Genomic DNA, 23,449 nt, shown 5'->3' with positions numbered 1-23,449 from the left:
GAATTCTGGAGGGTTTGCATGTTGAGTGGCAGAACTTAACGTGGCGCTTTGCTTCAGAGTCAGAAAATTTATTTATTTAATATTCAATTTCCTCGAATTTGAATCGAATCCACATTCTGTTGCGCTTACAGGCACTTGCTTGTGCCCCTGCGCCAAGTCTGGTATTTTTTTTTTTGAGTTTCTTAAAATTTTCCAGTTTTCGTTTTAACAATATAAGATGTATAATCTCCTGCTCCTGTATAGGTATACTATAGCCGTATATATATTTCAAACTCAAGGGTTTGGTTAAATGTGCCAATCTCAGGAACTACTAGTTTACAGTACGACGAGCAGTTATTTAAATTAACCAACTTGGGCGATACCGTGTGAAAAAGCTATTCCTATATATAATAAACATAACTATAAAAAACCTAATCTAATATCAATATACCATCTTCACATGTCTATAGTAGGTAATAAAGTTAAAGCTACGCCGTAGCGCCGTAGCATGTCTACGCACGTGCTACGCTAGTATACGGGTATACTATACGTTAGTTGCACTCGCTCCTTGATTTATATTTCCTACCGATGTTAACTTGGCTGGTATATCTTGGGATTGGACGGGATTTTAGTGTTTAAATTCGTGAAAAAGTCTTGTTGAAATAATGTTTTGGTACATGATTGCTTTTTTTAACTATAATGCTAAATTTTAAGAAAAATATCGCAAAATTTTTGCGCGTAGAGTGGCGGAACTCAACGCCAAAGCTACAACTGTCGCGTTATAAAGTCTATTAAAAAACTGGACATTTTAAAACTATGTGTATGTATGTACAGAATACAGTGTAAACGTAAAAAAAACATAACATTATTATGTTTAATTTCTTTATTATATTCTTCCCTTTATCACAAAATGCAAAATAAATAAGAAAAAAAAGATTAACATAATAAAAAAAGTCAACATTCCACAAAACGAAAGTAGCAAAGTCGGTTAACACTTCAAATGTACAAAGGGCTTCGCAACGTAAGGCTTCTAATACGGTATCGACCCCATTCGACCATATACTATGTGGGTCGAAGATTATTTGATACAATGACATCTTTGGCTCGAGCATTCTCAAATATGTTTTTCCTCCTTTTATCCTTAAAGACAATATCCTTGTAAATATAATTCTTTACTCGGATTTAGAAAGTTTTGGGGATTTGAACCTACTTACTTACCCTTAAGGAAGGTGGGTGGGAGATTTTATTTTGGTAAAAATCGCGGTCTTCGTTAAGGTATCGCTATATTTTTGCGTTATACAGTATTTTGTAAACGACTGAAATAGTGTTGTATTTTTAATTATGTTCATTTAATTCTCATAGAAAAGGAAAATTGTAATAATTCACCACTTAGTTCCACATACAAAACCCTGAAAATCTTTTAGTAATCGAATCCACAACTGATGCATTGACGTTCTTTTAATTTGTTATTCCTAAGTGTGAGGATTTGAACCCACGCCTCATGAAAAATCGATTGAACAGAGACAGGCCTGTCGTGGTCAGCGGCAAACGTGCGACTATAAATGTGACAGTTTGTGGGTTCGACTCCCACTCGAGGAAAGGTATTTAATATTTTCATTTCCTCGCTCTGGTAACAAGGCAAAACGCGGCGTCGAGTTCCACCACTCAAAACGCAATTTCTTTGAAAGATTAAAAAACAGGAACTTATAGTGTAAGGCTAAAAAAATCGATCGTATCTAAATAAACGCCGTGACGGTCTCAATATACTATTTAAATAATAAAGTAAAATAAAATAAATGTTCCTCTACTTGTCTGTTCATTAGACACTAACCGTAGAACTTTTCTATCAAATAACGAGAGGTTCATCAAGGTGTCACACGAAATTTATCACATCGTATGTGACATTTAACTCTCAAAGAGAACGTGTGATAGCGTGTAATTGTCTGCAAAATTACTTTCGAAGGAGTCGTAATTAAAAGTAATAAAGTATAGTGGAACGGGGACGGGACCCATGAGACTTTAAAATTATGATTTGTTTAAAAAAAGTTTAGCAAATGGAATTTTGGTCGATGGTTGTGTTACTCAGCTCTTGCGACAAGACAAGGCGCGGTGTTGAGTTCCGCTATTTAATACAATATTTCGTAGATTAGGCGGTGCATGAGGAACGGAGTGTTCTAAATCGTGATACTATGACTAACTGACTAAACTATTATATACTGGGTGAAGTTAACTAAAAAAGAGAGAATTTAATATTTTATCTCGCCGTTCTCCACTTTTCGCCCTTCAAGATATGGCTTTACATAGAAAAGAAATAGCTTCCTATATATATAGTACTAGCGGACGCGCGCAGCTTCGCTTGCTTATTTAGGGGTGAATTCTAATAAACCATGAAACATGTGTTCAATCAAATATTTTTAAAAGTCTAAATTTCAAACTTTATAAAAATCGGTGGCGATTTAAAGATTTTACCATACAAAGTTTCAGCCCCTTGTTAGCACCCTTAAGGGAAGAATTCTAGAAAACCATTAAAAATGTGTTCAATTAAATAGTTTTAAGAGTCTGAATTTCAAATTTTATAAAAATTGATGCCGATTTAAAAAAAAATGTATACAAACTTTCAACCCCTTATTTGCACCCTTAGGAGGAAAATTCTAGAAAACGATGAAACACGCGTTCAATGTTCAATTAAATACTTTTAAAAATCTAAATTTCAAATTTTATAAAAATCGGTGCCGATTTCAAAAAAATCCATACAAACTTTCAACCCCAATTTCACCCCCTTAGGGTTAAAATTTTTCAAAATCCCTTCTTAGTGGATGTCCAGATAACGAAAGTAAACATCTGTCCAAATTTCACGTTTCTACGCACAGAGGTTAAGGCTGTGCGCGCGTCTTACCTCAGTCAGTGAGGACAAGTCCTTTTATATATAGACTAGCGGACGCGCGCAGCTTCGCTTGCGTAATTAGGGGTGAATTCTAATAAACCACGAAACATGTGTTCAATGAAATATTTTTAAGAGTCTAAATTTCAAATTTTATAAAAATCGGTGGCGGTTTAAAGATTTTTCCATACAAACTTTCAACCCCTTATTTGCACCCTTAGGGGGTGAATTCTAGAAAACCATGAAACATATGTTCAATTAAATATTTTTAAGAGTCTAAATATCAATTTTTATAAAAATCGGTGGCGATTTAAGAATTTTCCCATAAAAACTTTCAACCCCTTATTTGCACCCTTAGGGGGTGAATTCTATAAAATCATGAAACATGTGTTTAATTATATACGTTTAAGAGTCTGAATTTCAAATTTTATAAAAATTGGTGACGATTTAAAAAAAACCTATACAAACTTTCAACCCCTTATTTGCACCCTTAGGGGGAGAATTCTAGAAAACGATGAAACACGTGTTCAATTAAATACTTTTAAAAATCTAAATTTCAAATTTTATAAAAATCGGTGCCGATTTAATTTTTTTTCCATACAAACTTTGAACCCCTATTTCACCCCTTTAGGGTTAAAATTTTTGAAAATCCCTTCTTAGTGGATGCCCAGATTACGAAAGTAAACTTTTGTTCAAATTTCACGTTTCTACCATCAGCGGTTACGGTTGTGCGTGCGTCTTACCTCAGTCAGTGAGGACAAGTCCTTTTATATATATAGATAATATTATAATTCTATGCGAACGAACTAAATATAGATAATCTCAATTAAATATCATATGATATGACGAACACATGGACACACACACATCAAGATTACAATCGTGCAGGAAATTTTGCCAAAACGTCGCTCAGAGATCAACTGTCGCCATTTGAACGTTGCATAATTAATATCATTTTTCATAAGTGGCTCAGTGCCAGGCGATGTGAGACGTTGGTCGTCTATTCGAAACTATTTGATACAACTCTTAAAAAATAGGACAAGTACGCGTTGTAAGATTTAAAATATTTATTTAAAATGTATGCTCGAAATTTCGAGAATTTATGTGTTTAGTGGCGGAACTCAACGCCGTGGGGATCGAATCCATAAACAGTCAGACGTGGTCTCATTCCTCCACGACTGTTTTGACCTAAAAAAAACTTCATATGTCGTCGCATTTAGAAGAACCTGGTGTTACAACACTCCTATCTTCATTTCCCGTTCATTTTAGAGACGACATTGTATGAACGTTAATATACATTTTTAGTAGCTTAGCGCTTCATCCTCCTTGTAATAGCGTAGGCAGAGCGAACCTAGTGTTAGACAATCCTTTTCCCATTATCTGCCCAGTTTTCGAAATATTTTGTGTTGATTCCTGTATCTCAACGCAACGAAATCGAACTCACTCTCGTCTCTAGCCCACTGCGGTATAAAGACTTTCAAACCATTATTGATTCATGAATATATGGTATGTCTGTGCTCACATGTCTCCGAGTGCTCATCAACGAGTCAATGGCAGTATTGTCATAAGGCTCACCTCCATAATTAACCTGGAGCGGATACAAAAATCCTTTAATTGATGTATGTATGTATGAAAAGTCATTTTTCCATACAAATAAGTAATTCTAGCCCTCTAACCCACAAAACTTGTTTTTATAATTTATTTTACAAAGTTGAAATATTTTTTATGTTAATGTTAATTTTCTAGTTAATTTGCTAGTTAATTTTATGTATTGTTTTCTGTCTTCTAATGCTTCAATATTTGTGTTTTCTCTAAAACAGGACTTTTTGGTCTTTACAAAGGATTAACGTGATGTTATGTGTCCTATAGCCTTCTTCAACAAAATATGGACTATCTAGCATAAAAACAAAATAATTCGAAGTAGTTCATGAGATTGGGGCATTCAACCGAACAAAACTCTTTACTATTAAAATTTTATTAAGTATAAAAGTATATATTATTCATATAGGTATTCAAATATTTATTTTTAATTTTATATTAAATATATACAAGCATTCGTCTATTGGGAATTCAATCGACGACCCTTTATTAACCTAAATACAGATTTGGGTCGCAGGGCTATATATGTATTATCATATCAAGATGAGCGGAGTTTTAGGTTCCGCTAGCGTACTCACTATAATTAGCATTCCATTCCACCTAACCAAATTTAAAATAATTCTGCAAAGATAAACTCTGAATAAATGAAAAGTGGAGAAAATAAAAATGAATCACTAGATTTTCCTTGCCTATCTTAATATGCTATGTGAAATTCAGGATTTGAACTCCAGTCCCTACAGTAAGCAGTACTAAACTAGCGTGGGGAACAATATTTAAATTTATATAAAGTTACCTCATATTATAAGCTTCTCTTCTCCCACAGATTTGTTAATATATGTGTGTATAGGAAAAATGGGTGTCCATGCATGTGATGTCCTTTATAAATACCTGAAAAAATACAACGATTTTATTAAACATTTTTATTTTTAAAAGTGTTCGTGTAAGTTGTGGATTCGATTCTCAGTTTAGGCAAAGAATTTTATTTCCTCGTTCTGGTAACAAAGCATTGAGTTTCATTACTCAACAAACAATTAGGGAAACGGAGTATCTTAACACTAAGTATATGCGAAATACCACGTAAAGCTATAAAAATATTTTTTCATATTACATTATTATTTTTTCAGTGTTATGCTGTACCATATTTAATTACTGACCTTTCTCTAATAACTAAACCATTATTAAATACATCCCTAAATCACATTCGAACCGACAACCATCGCGAGTATTAAAACACCTCTCAACTGAAGACACCAGCTGCAGCATAAATGCCATTGATTTCGGAAAACCAATGAAACGTGGAAGATAACGCGCGCTCATACATTTTGCATGCAATCGTGTGTAATAACCAGATTAGCTTGAGCTATCCTTGAATTGTTCTTTGAACTATAAATAACTATTTATTATAATAAAAGTTTATTGTCATAAAAAGTATAAATGCCAGCCGCGGGCAAGCGTGCGACTGTAAACACGACAGGGTTCGATTCTTACTCGGAGGAGTGAAATATTTAATATATTGATAACGAGGCAACGCGGCGTTGAGTTACGCCACTCAACACGCAATGTCTCAAGAATAGCGTTGACAGTCAGACTCTATTCCGCTAAGCCACGACAGCGTGTAATTAATATTTAGATTTAGTTCACATTATAAGCAAATAATCTTTTCATCTCAATCCGTCGTTCCCGAGATAGCGGATGCTGACATATTGATAAACAAAAATAACTTTTAATACGTACACTTGCGCAGTTAATTTTGTAATATAAACTATTCGCGGCGGAAGTAAATAACATTATATTTTAGAATTTAGGTTAAAATATATTTATTTATAGCGAGTGTAAAGAGATCGAAGTGACAAGACAGTCAGCTCTCCGCTCTCTGTTCGAATACTATTACAAAATATTCTTTTTAATTTTAGAATTTAGATTTCCACTTGAGGGAACAAATTATTTCCATATTCTCGCTCTGTTGACAAAACGCGGTGTTGTGGTACGCCACACGACTCGCTATGTCTTAAAAATGGGTGTCGTCAATAGAATGTCTTAACATTAGCTTACCTTTTGTCTACAATGCTATATGCACGATACAATGTATTAAAAAACCTTTCCTTAGTCACTTTCCGCCCAACTTTTAAGACATCGGTGTTAATTCGCGGTACTAAACGTCGCGCTTTGTATTGCTCTAGAAAATTTTACATCAAAATTAAAAGTAATAATGCGTTCCCAAGCTCTAATGTAACTGGTTTATGTCGTGAAATATTAATTAATAATTTCGTTCGTAAACTTAAAGTACATCTGCCACTGCAAAGTTATAGAGTGCCTTCTGAATAGTTAAATGTATCGTTATAGCAGTTACCGAGTTATCGCTTTGGTTATTTTATTAATAGTGGTGAGTGGAAAGCGGTGGGCTATATTTCATTAGAGCGATGGTCGTAGGTTCGATTTGAAATGAGTTATTTTTATTTCCTGCTTGTGTTCCGCCATTAAACACGCAGTCTTAATAAATAGGCGGTGCGTGGGAAACGGATATAGCAAAAAGTGTCAAAAATATTTTTGTAATTTTTTTGGTGCTAAACCAGGGAACCTAGTGTTAAGTCATTTAGTTCCCTATAAAGACTACCGTTCGTCCCCACTTTTCGCTGAATTCTTGAGGCATTGTATGTTGGGTCATGCTCGTGGGTGGAGGAACTCAACGCCGCACTTTGACTCAGTGCCAGAGCGAGGAAATGAAAATATTGAATATAAAAGTTCCCCGAGCAAGAATTGAACCCACAATCGTTCAATTAAAATAGTAAACGACTTTAACATGTTGTTATAGGTAAGCCTACAAGTGAACACGGTACCTATGATCGTAAACTTTAATCAACCTTTAACCCACTAACGCCTTGTCGTCGCTCCTGTACGGTCAACCACAGGTGCGGGTAAAATGATTTATGATGAAAATCTAATTATATATATAAAATGAATGTCTGTCCGTCCTCACTAATGGCCTGGCACATACAATTTAACTATTAAGAGTATGTATTTATGCACTTAATTGTTTGTTATTGTATGACTGTTCATAGAAAATATAATTTCTTATTTTTTTTAGCTTCATAGCCGCACAATAGGGTAGGCAGAGGGTACCTGCGAACCTAGAGTTAAGACATCCTGTTCCCATTAACACACTTTCGTTCCCCACTTTCTGCATTCTGGAGGCATTTTGTGTTGAGTGGCGGACCTCAACACTGCGCTTTCCTTCGTTACCAGAGCGAGGAGATGAAAATATTAAATATCTTATTTTCTCGTTTGGAAATCGAACTCACAACCTGTCGTGGTTACAGTCCAAGGCTGGTACTCTTGCGCCAGTGACTCAAGTAGTGTTTAGTTAAAATAAATAGTACTTAATAATAAAAAAAACCTAGTGCTAAAACATTCCGCTCTGTGAAAATAAAAATATCAAAAATACTCGTAATTAAACATTGCGTTGAACAATGGAACACCATACCTTACTTTGTATACCACAGTGCGGAAATTAAAAGACTTCAAATATCAATTCCCAGAGTGAGAATCGAACATGCAACCATTGCAACACGTTTTGGGCCCACTGTGATAAAACGGCGTCTAATAAAATTTGTATATATATAAAAGAAATTCCTAACATTGTAAAGGAATAAGAACGATTTCCTTCACAATGGCTGTGACAGATTTACACCTTATTAGCTTATGGGTGCCGTACGTACAATAGGAAGGATTTATGGTGCGAATGCAAGGGATCTCTAATTACAATGCCTATTGAAATGTTTGAAACGGTTTTACATATTATATATACGTAGAGAGAAGTACAGGAATCTATTATTTAAAACTCTCCACTTCCTGCATAATTCCAGAGATATTGCGTGTTGAGAGACGGAACTCAACCTCAACTCTACCGAGAACAAAGAAATGGAAATAGTTCAATTCCATGACTAGGAATCAAACCCACAGCCATAACGTTGTCAGACAGACGTGAAAAACATTGGTAAACCAGAATGGTATCACCATTTTATAGTCAAAGATTACGCATTTCAATTTTCCAGACGGCTTATATCGAAACCACGCTGACGATCGTAAAATAGTAGTATAAAATATACATTATTTTTTTACATTGCTAAGTTTGTTGTTTTTTTGTTTATTCACGCTGTATCCCGCATATAGCAGAGTAGGTAGAGGCAACCCTCCGTTACCCACGCACCTCTAAATTTAAGAAGCATTGAGTGTTGAATGGCGAAACTCAGTGCCTCATTTTGTCTTGTTACGTGAATGAGAAAAAGAAAACTTTCATGAATATCTTTCACTGGGTAAGAATCGATGCTGTCCCGCTGCACCACGAAAGCCTAAAAATCCAAAAATACTTTTTATAAATATAGTATTTTGTGACGAGGATGTTGTTTGTGGGTGGGTCACATCCACTTCCAATATAATTCCTTACATAGCATTTAAGTCACCTAACTTATATACCTTTATTATTCTCATCAGTTACACGCGCTTTCTTGCACAACATAGTAAATAAAATAACCCTAGTATCAAAACACTCCATTCTCCGTTTTCATACAACCATTGGTCCATCGCATTTATAGTTAGTTATATTGACATAAAACTGATATATTTCCACAGTTTCTCCTTTAAAGTAATAATTTAAAGTATTTAAGTAATTACAATTATGACACTTAGTCCTGCCATGCCTCGGGACGTTGTTGGCGCAGTGCCGAGGCGAGCTGGCAGGCCGTAAATACGACTTCTTGATTGTCAAAGTTTAAGTTGTACGGGTAAGAGTATGTTAGTATAGTTTTTTACTAGTGGCTTAAATCGACAGAAAAAAATATAATACTTGAGTGACGAGTTGGGTTTCGTTATTCTAGAAATGGGTGGGAAGTGGAATGTTATAGGTTCCCTTTACCTATCCTGCTATATGCGGGATACAGAGTGAACCTTAAAAAGATTTTGTCGGTAGCTGCATTCCTTAATTACGCAAAAGTAACTAAACAGATTTCGATAAAATGAAACCGGAGAACGAAATGTCTTAACACTAAATTAAAAAGTTATTTTATACAAGTTAAAAAGTAACTTTATTATAGAAAACCTCAAGATTCGAACCCATAATCATCCAATTAGGTCATACACATTGACAACTGAACCGCAACGGAGTATACAAACTATAAATTATCAAAATTCCATAGAACAATAGGATATACCTTTATATCATAACTCATTGGGCGTGGGGATGACATTACTTAGCCATTGTCTGTACAATTAATAGCCTACTCGCGTTCAAAATATTTGAAATAGATTAAATTTGATCATAATTGTTATAAATGGTACACGGGTTCGATGCCGAGACAGTGCAATTAAATTAATATTGAAAATATACGGGATTAATATGATTTGTTGACATACTAAATGGGTTATTTAATTAGAAAATGGATTGGTGTACAAATGATTGAAAATTATAACATGTGTCGGAGTGCCTCAAGATTTGGTTCCCAGGTCCCCTTTCCATGCCAGTAGATAACTAAACATTATAGTATACATATATACATACAAACATACAGATATACTCTCGAACAACAAATACGAAAAAGGCGAATTACAAAGGTAATAGTTAAAATTGCTAGCTAGACGGTATTAAAATTTTCTTAAAACACACTTTAGCTTCACCAACTAAAATTCAATAGCATCTACATACGAGTACATACAAATACATACAGACGTACGTATGTTAGTAAATGTATGAACAAAATGCTTAATTAAAATATGTTTTTTTCACATTTTCGCGTAACGAGGTCGTTGCCTGGTCGCTTGATATTGAATTATAAAAGTCAAATGAAACACATATATGGGTATGTATGTACCTATACAACATGTGGCAAAGGGTGAAATTTTTCATGTTTTAATTTGCGTAGTGTCTTAATTTTTATTGTAAGACATTTACTCACACTAGAGGTAAGACACTTCGCTCTCTTCGTACCACACAATTATCGAGGCATTGCGTGATGGAGACGTAACTCAACGCCGCGCTTTATCTATCAAAGCGGGATAATTTAAATATACTCGTAATTATTCCCTCGATTCGGAATCGAACCTATAGTCATCACGTTTAGTCATACACTGTCCCAATACCGAGCGACGACGTTAAAAATGACAGACTTAGCAAATATTGCAGATTCGATTTCCATTTGGAATGTGTTAAATATTTATGTTTCCTTATTTTTGAAAGACAAACTACGGCGTTGGGTTCCGCAACCTAACATCCAACATTACAAGCTTTTCTACTTTCGATCACAGCAACATCCATCATTTTCTAAAGTAAATGTCGCTTAACCTACTTAGTATTTTAATTGTTAGAGTACACATTATATTATCGACATTAATTTAAATGCACTGTCCGGGCATCGAACCCACTTACCGCCTCGTCACGTGGGGATGATGCGGGATACAGGGGGAAACTTTGAATCGTTATCGTTAGTTAGATACTCTAGTCTAGTTCGTAAACTAATTAGCGTGTGTAAGTTGTCTAAGAATTTTATTATGAAGTTCCCCTAAGTATTTGACACTTTTAAGAAGTATTTAATGGGCCGTCGGGCGCAGTAAAGCGTCTGGCTTTAAACTCAACTCGCATTTATCAATATAACAGAACCCAAAACAATTATTTTTTTGTCTATTTGTCTGTGTGTTTGTGCACGCTGATCTCGGAAACGGCTTGACTGATTCATATGCAGTTTTCACTATTGTATTTTAGAAAGATTCACTAAACATTAAGAATATGTATTATTTCAATTGGATCCTAAATTTAAAAAAATGAAACCATAAAACCCGAATGTATAAAAAGCTATCAAGCCCAAAATATCAAATGTTGTCAAACCAAATAAATAAGAAGTCGCCAGTATAAACAAAATTGGTTAACGTTTATATACATTCATGTATAGACCGACCGACACCGAAATACATTACTCCTCTTTGTGTCGCGCAGTCGTGTAAAAATTGTTCTAATAGTTATTAGCTTAAAGTAACAGTAGTACATACTTTTATCACAGAAATAACGTCTTTCTTTCTTTATACTTAATTCCTTTTTATATTTACAACGTTCGTTTGTCGTTGGCACTTCTGTAAGAAAGTTTTTACAAAGCTTTTATTTATTACAAAGAACATTATTTTGTAGAGACAATATTATTTAAAAGGTTTTAAATATTTTAATTATAAAAATAAATTAAATACTTCTATTTTCTCAATTTCCAGCAAATGCACATTGTGAACCGAACTAGTAACCTAGTGTTAGGATAGTTCGTACCTACGCAATTTATGGAACAATATTCGTCAACGCCGCAATTTGCCATCTCACCAGAGTGAGAAAATGAAAATAATTTATTCCTTCGAGTGGGAATCGAACACCCAACCACCGAGTTTGCGTTTAAACACTGTTTCACTGCGCCACGGCGACCTGGAACACCATATGTTACTTAAAAATTATCCTGCAATTTGTGTTAACCCATCAATCATTCGATGGTCGATATGTCATTAATTAGGGTTCCGTCGCCAAATTGCGATGACACCTGCCACATACAGGCATTGGTAGTTAAAAAATGAATTTAAAAATACCTTTTTTCATATATGTTTATATCTGTGTTCTTTTCCTGTAAATATAAGCACATTAAGAAAACCGGTCAAGCGTGAGTCATAAGAAGTCATAGAAAGTTTATATTATTTATCCGTACCATAATCTTGAAAACCGACAAAAATATCACGTTATTGTATGGAAGCCCCTTTAAATATTTATTTTATTCTATGTTATAGAGTCAACAAATTATGTATGTTTGTTTAAATTTAATTTTTATTTCATTAAATTTATATTATATTTTTTAAATTCTAGCTCTAGAGGGAGTCTAGTGTCTAGTGACCTTTCTCCACTTTCCGCCCAGTTTTCGAGACATTGCATATTGAGTGAAGGAACTGCGCCACGGCTGGCCTCTCCTATATTAGTTAGTTTGTAATATTGAACCACTAAATCTAAGTCACACCTAAATGTCGCCGTTACAATGCCGCGTCGCAAACACCTGGGGCCTAACAAATGAAACTTAATGCATATGCTCTGAACTAGCATGATTATTTGGATTTGTCTGAGGTAGTCTTAATTATTTGGCTTTTGGGGAATTGAAATGCTTTTTTCTTCCCAGCTTAGGTTAAAATGGAAACCTAGTGTTAGTGGTACACTCTGTTCCCATTAAAACACTTCCATTCCGCAATTTTCGCCGAATCCTCGTAGCATTACGTGTAACGTGGTACTCAACGCCACGCTTTGCCCCTTTAACAGGGCAGCACTGCTGTGCCCCTGTGCCATGCTGCCATGACAGTTTCAACACGTATTTTTTCTATACAATTTGAAGCCGTGTCCTTTTATACTTAATTGAACCGCCTACTATTATAAAGTCTAATAATTTAGATACTACCATTTTCGGCTTCACACTTTATCCTGCATATAGCAGGAAAGGCAGAATGAATCTAGTATTAAGACATTGATCAGCGGAACTCAACGCCGGGCTTCGGTTTGTCTCCAGAGCGACGAAATTAAAATAATTCATTCCGCCAATGGGAATCGAACTCATAACCATCGCGTTCACAGTCAAATGCTAGCTTCTATTTATAATAAAATTAATTACGTTTCTTGTATATACAAAATCAGTCAGTTTATTTTGTTTTGTCGTTATTGCGCCAATTTATTTTAATACAAATGATGGAATTTACGATTTAACCTCAATCAAGAATTCTTGTGTGTATTCTAAAGGAGTGTACTGGGATAATAGGTTCGATTAAAAATTTTTTTTTCTTCTAATTACAACGAGCGCGGCGTTCTATTTCGTGATCTAATTAGGCGTACGCATAGATAAGATATATTATAAAAACAAATACTAAAAAGTAAACAAAGATTTTTGAGTAGTTCCTGAGATTTGTGCGTTCAACCAAACAAACTTCAACTTTATAATATAAGATATACATATGTATATATAAAACAATTTCCTTTGCAACGTTTGTATATGACGTGTAATGAAAATCACAGTCATATAAATGTCGGTCTAAAACCGTCCGTCCGTCTCGTCACAGCTGTACCAATTAGGGTTGTCATGTTTAAATTATAGGTAATATATGTATATTATTTATCTGTGTATTGATATTCACAGATAAATAAAATATTATAATTTAAATGCTGAATAGTTTATAGTTGTTGGTCGAACATCCTAATCTTAAGAACTACTATTTATTTCGCTGTGCCCTAAAACAGGAGAACTTGAAAGCTTTTGAAGTTAGTTATTTCTATTTGAACACCCAAACGAAGCCACCAGTAACCACTAGTCAATAAATAAATAAGTACACTTGTGAATTATACGAATAAAAAACATGTTATATAAAATAAGTGTTTAAATAAAATAAATAAATAAATGTTAAGACACTCTGTTCCAATTAAGACATTTCTGTTCCCCACTTTACGCCGAATTCTTGTGATATAACGTGCTGAGTGGCTAAACCCAACACAGTCTTTTGCTATTTACCAGAGCGAGGAAATGAAATTATCAAAAAGCCCCTGAGGGAGAATCGAACCCACGACCGTCGCGTTTACAGTCGTACGCTTGCATATCCGGGACGGCTCCTCCACCTCACCTCACATAATAAAATAATAACATTTTTAAACTTTGAAATAAATAACTTACCCTAACTTCAATTTGAAAAACTATTTCCTTAGATTCGCGCTTTCAACCAAACACACTCATCAGCTTTATAATTTCAGACTTAAACATTCAGTTTATCTGTATAGCCTAACTCAGAAGTTACCGTAGTTTGACGGCAGTTCCTACCCATCCCCCCTCTCTCCCCTCCCTTATTCTTAGGGTAACACGTAACTATGTTAAATGTTACAGCGAGATAGTGTTAGAAAACTTTGTTTAAACTTCGTCGAAATACAGTTTATAAATTAGATTCTTAGCCACAATTCTTGTTTTGATTGTTTTGTATTAGTTTATAGTTATAATACAATTATATACAATACTAATGATCTCTTGCTGAGGCCACCAGAACTTGTAGCGCAGTGGAACAGCTTATTTCTTTGAATACGACTGGGGAGTAAATTATTTCTTCTTTCTAGCTCTGATAACCAGACGAGCCGCGGCGTTGATTTCCGCCGTTCAATATATTATGAAAATTGGGCGGAAAATTGGTAACAGAGTCTCTCTAAATATTCTGCTATGCGAGAGAATCTACTCACAGGTTCGTTCGCCTTCCCCTTGAATCCCTCTATTAAATGAATAAAAGCCGCATTAAAATCGGTTGCGTAATCTAAAGAATTTCAGAAGAGATATTGTTCTACACTTACTTTGTAAATAATGTATAGTGAAATCAATTTAGATCTAAATATGAAAAGAAAAGAAAACCTTTCTATTTAATAAATTACTATCCACGTTTTTGACGTTCTCGGTTTCGGTTAAGGAGTATAAGGAAGAACTAAGAGAGGATTTCTCAAAATTCCTACAGGACAGGAACGGGTTAAAATGTAAATATTGCTTCCGTGGGGAATCTAAAAATGATATCCTAAAATTCAAGGGTTATAAACCTCACGCAAGAACCATAGGATCCATGCAAACGAAGCCCCGAGCTAAAATTAGTTTATAAATAAATTTGAATTTCATAATAATAATAAAACACAAAGTGAAATCGGTCAAGTGGCAGACGTCTGACACAGCATAATGTGCCTTTAGAAAATTTTATTTAATATTTTATATAATTTCATTATTTTCTCATTTTTTTTTAATTATTTAAAAGGATATAGAGCATCCTTGTGTAGGTTTGTCATTATTATTTTTTTCATTATAAAGGCATTTCTATTATAAATGATAGTAAATGTGTACCTATATTGTACTCGCTTTTAGGTCGAGTTTGTTTGCTAAGATTGCTATCGCAAATATATACTAAGGTAGTTTTTCTGACTTCCGTAAGGAGGAGGTCATCAATTCGACTGTTTTACAATTATTATTTTTTATGTTTTTTACCTGACTAGAACTTCTAACTGAGTGAACCGATTTTAATGATTCTTTGTTTATTTGAAAGCTAGTGCTTCCCGTGTGGTCCATTTTTGATAATGTTATCCATGAGAAAATTACATAAGTCTTAAATTTGCATCAAGTATGTGCGCGATAAATGTACGAATAATTCGATATCCCGCCAACTGATTTCAATTATTGTTTTTTATTGGAAAGGATACACTTCAAGGGTAGTTTGATGCGAGTTTGGTTATTTGCAGATTACGGTCTCGAAAATTCGGTGGGAAACAAAAGTGTATTAATGGGGAACAGAGTTTCCGGAGTTAACACTAGGTTTCCAAGTTCCCTCTGCCTACCCTGCTTTGTGCGGGATATAGCATGAAAATAAAATAAAATAAAAAAGAATGTGATATCGTATTTATTACAAATATACATACACTTTTTTTTTCATAGAGCTTTTTTCAATCTTTACGGCGGAGCCCAAAGCCTGTCTTTATCTTGTTACCAGAGTAAAAAAATAAAAGTAACAGTTATATTATTTTATTTAAAAATATTATGTATGGAGACAGCCCTATACATTTTATATCCATATCATCCCACTTTAATTGCTTTACGCAATCCTTATAATTTAGTTTCATACTAGAAATTTTATAATAATATGGTTTAGAGGTGTCATAATCTATATATAATTATAATTATCTATAAATATAATAAAATTGTAACTGATCGCTGTTCGTACGTGGAAGATATATGAGAAAATCTATTATTGGCTATTAAGTTGATATATGCATATCAATGTAATAGAACTCAAAACTAAGATTTTTAAAATATTTGTCCGTTTATCTGTGCGTTTCTGCTCGCTTATCTCAGAAACGGGTTAACCGATTTAAGTGCAGGTTTCATTATTCGTTTTTGGTTAATAAAAAAAATTTTATCAGCATAGGATGTTTTGAGGAAAAAACTGGATTTTACGTTTTGAAGTCCACACAAATGAAGTTGCAAGCTAATAATTATGTAAATTTAACTTCGGTTCTAATTTAACTGTTGAATTGATCTTTTTGATCTTTTTTGGTATGTTGTGAGAGACGCACGCATAATTCAGTTATATGAAAACTAGGTTTATTTAGAAAATGTACAAGAAAATTGGTCGTAGTATAAACTTGAAGTTTGACTAGAGTATCTTAACACTAGAATCCACGGGAGCCAAGACTCCCTTGGCTCCCGTAGTCGGTGGCAGTCGAGGGTAGTGTGGATGGTCTGCATCTGACGATCCATGAGTCCCAAATAACCCATTCGACTCCCCACTTGAACGGCGTACCCATAAAAGTAACGTAAAATAAATAAAAACTAATAAAAATAATGGTTCGGCTAAATGCGGGATACAGCGTGTAGCCTAAAAATTTTAAACACTTTATACCACCATTATACAATTCATAGTTTATTTGAAAAACAGAGTAAAAAAACTTTTATACAGTAAAAAAAATCGATAATCGTAACATTTTACAGGCATTTTTCAGTATCGAATGGGTTCTTTCAGCGAGTGGTGTATCGAGAGCTCTATTCCCAAGTTGATACTCGACTATAGAAGTCAAAAGCATCTTGAAAAGACGCTTAAGCCTACTTTCATGTACAGTAGTTGAATAACCCGCCATGCTTTTAAAGTCAAGACTTTAGCAAGGCTCTTCGATATTAGTTTCTTCGTCCAGAATTTTTTTCGTTTCTATTATTAACATAGTATTTAACATAGTTAATAGAATTTATTTCTAAACATGTCATACTTAAATAGTGAGGCCGTCGAACTTTCTAATTTAATATTTTCATTTTCTCGCTCTGGTAACACGACTTCTAAAATTCCGCCACTGAACACACTACTACTCTGCTCCAAGCCCGATATAAAAGAAAAAGAGAGAGATAAGATAAAAAAAGTTTAATAAATATATCTGTAAATATATAAGAGGCAGTCTACTCTTAAACTAAACGTACAATAAGTGTAATTACAATGACACGCAGTTTGCCATTTGTCAGTCGGTAAACGTCACAGCAAAAAAAGCATGAGCAAAAAAAAATATAATAAATAAATACTAGAATTTTAAATCACCTTCGAACAGGAAATAAGTTTGCGTCAAATCTACATTAGACTATTTTGATTTGTTTGTTCTTAGAAACTCCCCGATAAAGGAGACGGAAAATCTTGGCCTAACTGAAGAGAGTTGAAATATGATCTAAAAAAATGATCATTTTTTTCAATTTCTGAACACCAAAAATCAGCTGAATTGGCAATCTGGAAGCTGAGATCAATGAGAAAAATAATTTTAGATCCTTTACCGATATAAATAATCGATTACAGTACTACGAAATACAAACATAGAATACGCCAAATTGATAACCTTCTTTTTTCGAAGTCGGCCAAAAACATTGGCCCCAATCAATTGATCCACGAGCGATGCGCGCGCGTCGGAAATATCGATATTGATGGACGCTTTTACGGTTGCGTCATCTAGAATTATATTTGGAGTTAGTGGAATTTACGGGAGACAAATTTGATCTAATTTATTATATTTGACTAGCAACGCCTCCTGTCTATGCGTTAGTAAATATGTTTTAACCGACTTTGAAAAGGAAAAGGTTATCGATCTTTTTGGTCAACGATTTCTTTTATCCACGAATATGCTATGCTTTTATGCTTTAGCAAGGCTGAAGGAGGAGAATAATTCTACGTATAAATATTTCATTTTTTCCATGAGGTCGTCGTGGTACAGCTACACAGTGTCTGATGATGACCGCGATTGTTATAAGTTAATTAATTAATTTCGTTTTCGCGCTCTGGCAAGACAAAAGTGGGCGCTAAGCTCCTCTAAAAACTTCAATACAATTTTTTTACGGGATTCCGTCTCGAAAGGGTAAAACGAGGTCCCGTATTACTAACACTCTGTTGTCCGACCGTTCGTCTGTCTGATTGTTACCAGGCTGTATCTCATTACCAATTACAGTTAGACAGTATGAGAACAAATAGTAAAAACAGTATAAAATAATTCTAACGCTAATTCTAAGCACCCATACAAGAAAAGTGTTTTTTTTAAATTACATACTTAAGAGTATCATCATCATCAACAGCCATCTTTTGTCCACTGTTGGACATAGGCCTTCCCCATCGTAGTAAAGGACTTAAGAGTATATGTAGACAAAATTCTGTTAATTATATTAATCCCTGTAGGTCACTCGGATTTTAGTTTGGTCTAATAATAAAACACTTACGCGACGCCCTAACAGCCGCTGTTATAAATCCAACTAATTAACAATACGTCTGGACAGTTGTTGACCATTTGTTATTATGACGCAATCGTATTGAATGGATAGCAGGTTCGATTTCGAATAGGATTTATATGTATAAATAGAAAATTACATGTTTTTATAGTTTCACGTCGTATCCCTCATATAAACGCACTTACTGTTGAGATACTCTGTCCTGTACTTTCCAACCAAACCTAAGATATTGCGTGGTGCGTGACGTAAATCAACGCCGTGCCTTATCAAAACAAAGAGGGTGTCCACGCCAAGCGCCTATGCATTTTATATGAGCAAAGTTTCTATTTTATTTTTTTAGCACCCTACCAGTTTTTCTTTACGTTTCTTTAGTAATTATTAAAATATTAATAAACTCCTTCTCCTTGTTACAAGTGTACCGAAAATAAACCAAATTGCTTGAATATTGCCCAAGTAGTAGTTGAGGCCGTCGTCGCACAGGGGCCCAAGCGTGCGATTGTAAATATGCAACGATTGTAGGCTCGATTCCCACTTGAGGAAATGAAATGAAATATTTAATATTTTTCATTTTCTCGCTCTGAGTGACAATGAGTTCCGTCACTCAGTACGCAATGCTTCAAGAATTTAGCACTAAGTTCCCAGGTTCCCCCTGCCTATCCTGCTATGTGCGAAATACAGCTTAAAGCTGAAATGCGCCGCGTCTACAGTAAAATGGCACGCTGCTGAACTGCAACGGTCTCAAACAGCAAATTCGTACATTTCCGATTTTTTAAATGTTTTGATTAAAAAAAAATACGATCTGTTTAGACAAGAATTGGCTTTAAGTTCTGCAACAAAACACCTTAACCTCCTAGTTATCTTAGTAGATGCCCATGGGACATATAATTAAACGTAAAATAAAGAACGTAGAGAAACCCAAGTGTCAACACACTACAATTTCATCCAATTTTAAATTTTAAATTTCCAATCATTTTAATTCAAAACATAAAATCTAAATATTTATATATTTTTATTGATATGCGTGATTATAACTATTTGGGCTTTTACTGTATATTTCTAGATAGTGACGTATTCGTTGATTTATATATAGCCATCTCTTTTTATCTTATGAAATATTCGTTGAGTGAAAGGGACGGGTGGATAAATTTATGACGTCAAAGAAATGAATTTTCATACGACGAAATCATAGAACGTGACAGTAATAGAAGTGGCACACGTAAGCTTGCCAAAATGTTTAAAAATATTTTTTTTAGTTTCGGAAAGCTTGTTAGTTAAATGATAAAATTAATAAATATAAAAAAATTGACATCTTTAGATGTCAATTTTTTTGAAATTTATATGATCTAAAATAGCAATTCAGGACATTTTTTGTTATAATTATATACTCTACTAATTGAAGTGTTTTCGATCGCGTTTTGGTATAGCAGTATAATGACTGACTGTAAGCGCCTTGGTTTTAGGTTCGATTCCAACTGAGGGAAATGTGTTATTTTCCTCGCTCTGGTAATAGGATAAAGCGTGGCGTCGAATGTCACGTTAAATAAGCACGCAATGCCTCAACAGTTTCGTCTTAACACTAAGTGCCCTCTGCTTACCGTACTATATGTGGACTACAGCGAAAATCCGAAAAAAATTATAAAATGTATGTTCTAGACACCAGATAGTATCTTCAATAAAACCAATATGTTTATTATCTAAGGCAACTATAGTATAAAAATACTTTCATTGATCTCTAAGTAATAAAATTTGGTTTATTTTAAAATGTCGGTCTGTTTACATTTCCTGCATATATGTTTCTCAATAATCTATTAGTACAAGAATACTCCTTTTTTTACAGATTAATCCCTTTCCCTACATACAGCAGTGTAGAAGAGAGAACCAAGTATCAAAACTTCTTATTCTAAAAGTTTCTTTGGTTCAATACACTCATCAATATAATTACCTTGATGAAATACCTATATGTATTTTATGAAGTTAATTATTTTTATGTAACGCACTATACCTGCGGTCAAAGTTACCGGACACTTAGAAGTCTTCGTTATATCCACTGGAGCGTAGCCACAGTTATAAGCTAATGAAAAATATATAAATATTAAAATTGAACCTACTATATCATTAACACCAAACTTTTTTACTAAAGATTCCTTCGGTCAAATAAAAAATTAATAAATAATACCAAATTTAATGAATTCTCATATGAAAATAACTGAATGCAATAAATTTACACTATTTGACAAGACTCCGGAACCGGAAGGAGGGGCATCTGAGAGGTCATACCTATATAGGTAATATATAATATTGAATTACCTTTTGTTCCTTACTTTAGTTGCTATATAGTTATAAAATAGTAAAGGGTTCAATTGCCACTTGAAGAACTGTTTAGCAAAAGCAACCACGTTTTTGCCGCACGTCAGGGAAGGAAGAGAGAACCTAGTGTTCATTCACTCCGTTCCATATGTTACACCCAAATTTATACGTTTGGTAAATATTATAGATAAGATAATCTATATTTAATTGTTAATTATTTTTTTTACTTGCGGAACTTAACGTTGCACTTTTACTGATTCTGTAGCTGCATACTTTTTCCTTCTTATCAGGGTAGAAAAATAGAACGTAGTGTCAAGACACGACCCATTTCCGAAACATTGCGCTTTTTCGGGCCAAACTTAACGCCAAGTTTCATTTTGTCACTGGAGTAAGAAAATGAAAATAATTCAATTTCCTGAGTGGAAATCGAACCCACAGCCCTTGACTTTACAATCACATGTTGTATTATATGTTTACTGAATATAAACCCACTATATTATATTTACAAACAAAAATAAATAAATATCAAATAATTTCTGCAAATATAGGTCAAAGGAAACCGCATCAAAGTTCGTTCAGTACTTTTATAATGAGAGCGGGAAGTATCTTTTAGTAAGAATGGAGCGCACGCTTTTTAACGACATACAATATGGTCTTTGTTCTTTTTTTGTTACTATTGAAAGATAGGTATATATAGGTATATCTTTTTTACCTATTTCTTCATCTTTCCTTTAAAGAATAAGAAAAATATCGACTGTAAACGCGATATTAACTAAAAATTTTGTTTGGTTGAACACAGTAATTTCAGGAACGAATTGGACAATTATATTTGTATTGAATCCTTACCGTATACATCAGAGTTACCTTAGACAATTTGAATCTGTCACAACTATGATATTACATAACATGGTCATGTGGGCGAAGCCACAAGTAAAAAATAGTTTAGTATATATATATACACATACATACACACAGGTAAACAATCCACAAGCAAGTCCAAACAATAGGAAGATTACAGCTCAAAACTAGCCTTAAATGGGTCGCTGAACAAGAATGGATGCTGAGAAAGAATAGCTCCTAAGCTCTGATTGCAAAGCAGTATCTATATATTAGTACGTGAAGTATTTTGCGGACGGAAGTGGATGAAATTCGGGACATTTATAATTTAAAATTAATTTGTCTTTAAACATATAAATAATTGTTAAGTTCAAGCGGGTGAAGTTGCGAGCGGGTCACTCATCTTATCAACTTATTGTTATATTATAGCCAATTTATACAAAATCCGTAACTAAATAGCCTATGTGCTATTAATATTAGTAGGACTATTAATATTGCTCGTTGTAGACACGTTGCTATGGCAACGCGGGTTACGCGTCAATTGGTTCTCTAGTTTAAAGTGATACGCCAAGCAGTAATTTAAGGAGAGAAGAGTGTTTAGAGTAATTTAAAAATTAGGAAGTATTATTTCAACCGTAGCTTGTGCTTCTAAAAGCGGCGGTTGTAGGTGCTACTCGTAGACCATACTGTACATACATACAATTTCATTATCGACACCTAATTCTATGAACTTGTAACCTTAGAGCAATATATTAAGGGCCACCCCATTTTCATCCCCTTACATTTGGGGTTAATTGGTACATGACCTTAGAAGTTTTAATCAGATCTTGACATATGGTCCTTATTAGGTTGCAAAGGAAGGTATTGAAATTGTGAATTTGGTTTCCAAATTATGGATAAGGGATGTTCCTTTTGCGATCTTGCTCACCTCCCAAGGAATGCCTATACGATTTTGACTGTTTCGTTATAATTTGTTTCGCATGTAGGCGCAAAAAAAAAATTCTTTCTTCTTGATCATAATATAAATGTAATCTATATAGCGCATAACTAGCTCCATATTATAGCAGGGTAGGCAAAGGGAACCTAGTAGTGTTCAGATACTACGTTCCCCGCGGTAAAGATGTGAAAAAAAATACCTTAGGACTCGAACCCTAAACCGTCAAGATTACATTCAAACCCTATTAGTATTTTTTTACCTACTGAGAGAACAAACCAAAGAGAATTTCGTGTTGAGTGGCGGAACTCAACGCCGTGCTATGCCAAGTTACCAGAGCGAGTGTTAATCGAACCCACAACCTGTCTTTTTTACAGTCTTACGCTTGTGCCCCAGCACCACGATGGGTCATTAATATATTTTTGAATAAAAAAGCAGTTTCATAATAATTTACTAAGTCATTCGGAAATCGGGTTTTGCTTCTTGAAGCTCGTACTTGCTCTACATAGTTTGTTGAACTAATATATTCTATATATATTTCAAATTATGTAAATGTTTTAAATACAATAGAAAATTGAACCTTTTTGAGTTCTAAGGCTATTAAATGCTTCT

General features: G+C 34.1%; 1 protein-coding gene across 3 annotated transcripts in view; it reads right to left on the bottom strand.

Moving 5' to 3' along the window:
• The window catches only part of LOC146530443 (RNA-binding protein Musashi homolog 1-like), an 87,745-nt gene that overhangs the window by 42,535 nt on the left and 21,761 nt on the right, over window positions 1–23,449 (bottom strand). The window contains exon 2 of one of the 3 annotated variants that reach the window (XM_085201069.1): window positions 5,253–5,347. The exons of the other annotated variants lie outside the window; for them this stretch is intronic. Coding sequence (XP_085057195.1) covers window positions 5,253–5,257 — 5 coding nt within the window. The 5' untranslated portion in view covers window positions 5,258–5,347. The remainder of the gene's footprint in view (window positions 1–5,252; window positions 5,348–23,449) is intronic. 3 annotated transcript variants of the gene reach the window in all.

This window comes from Heliconius melpomene, chromosome 17, assembly GCF_056956725.1.
Source record: "Heliconius melpomene rosina isolate 202511_hmr_F chromosome 17, ASM5695672v1, whole genome shotgun sequence".
Lineage (NCBI taxonomy): Eukaryota > Metazoa > Arthropoda > Insecta > Lepidoptera > Nymphalidae > Heliconius > Heliconius melpomene.
The sequence above is the reverse complement of the archived record's forward strand: the minus strand, read 5'-3'. Positions and strand labels throughout refer to the sequence as shown.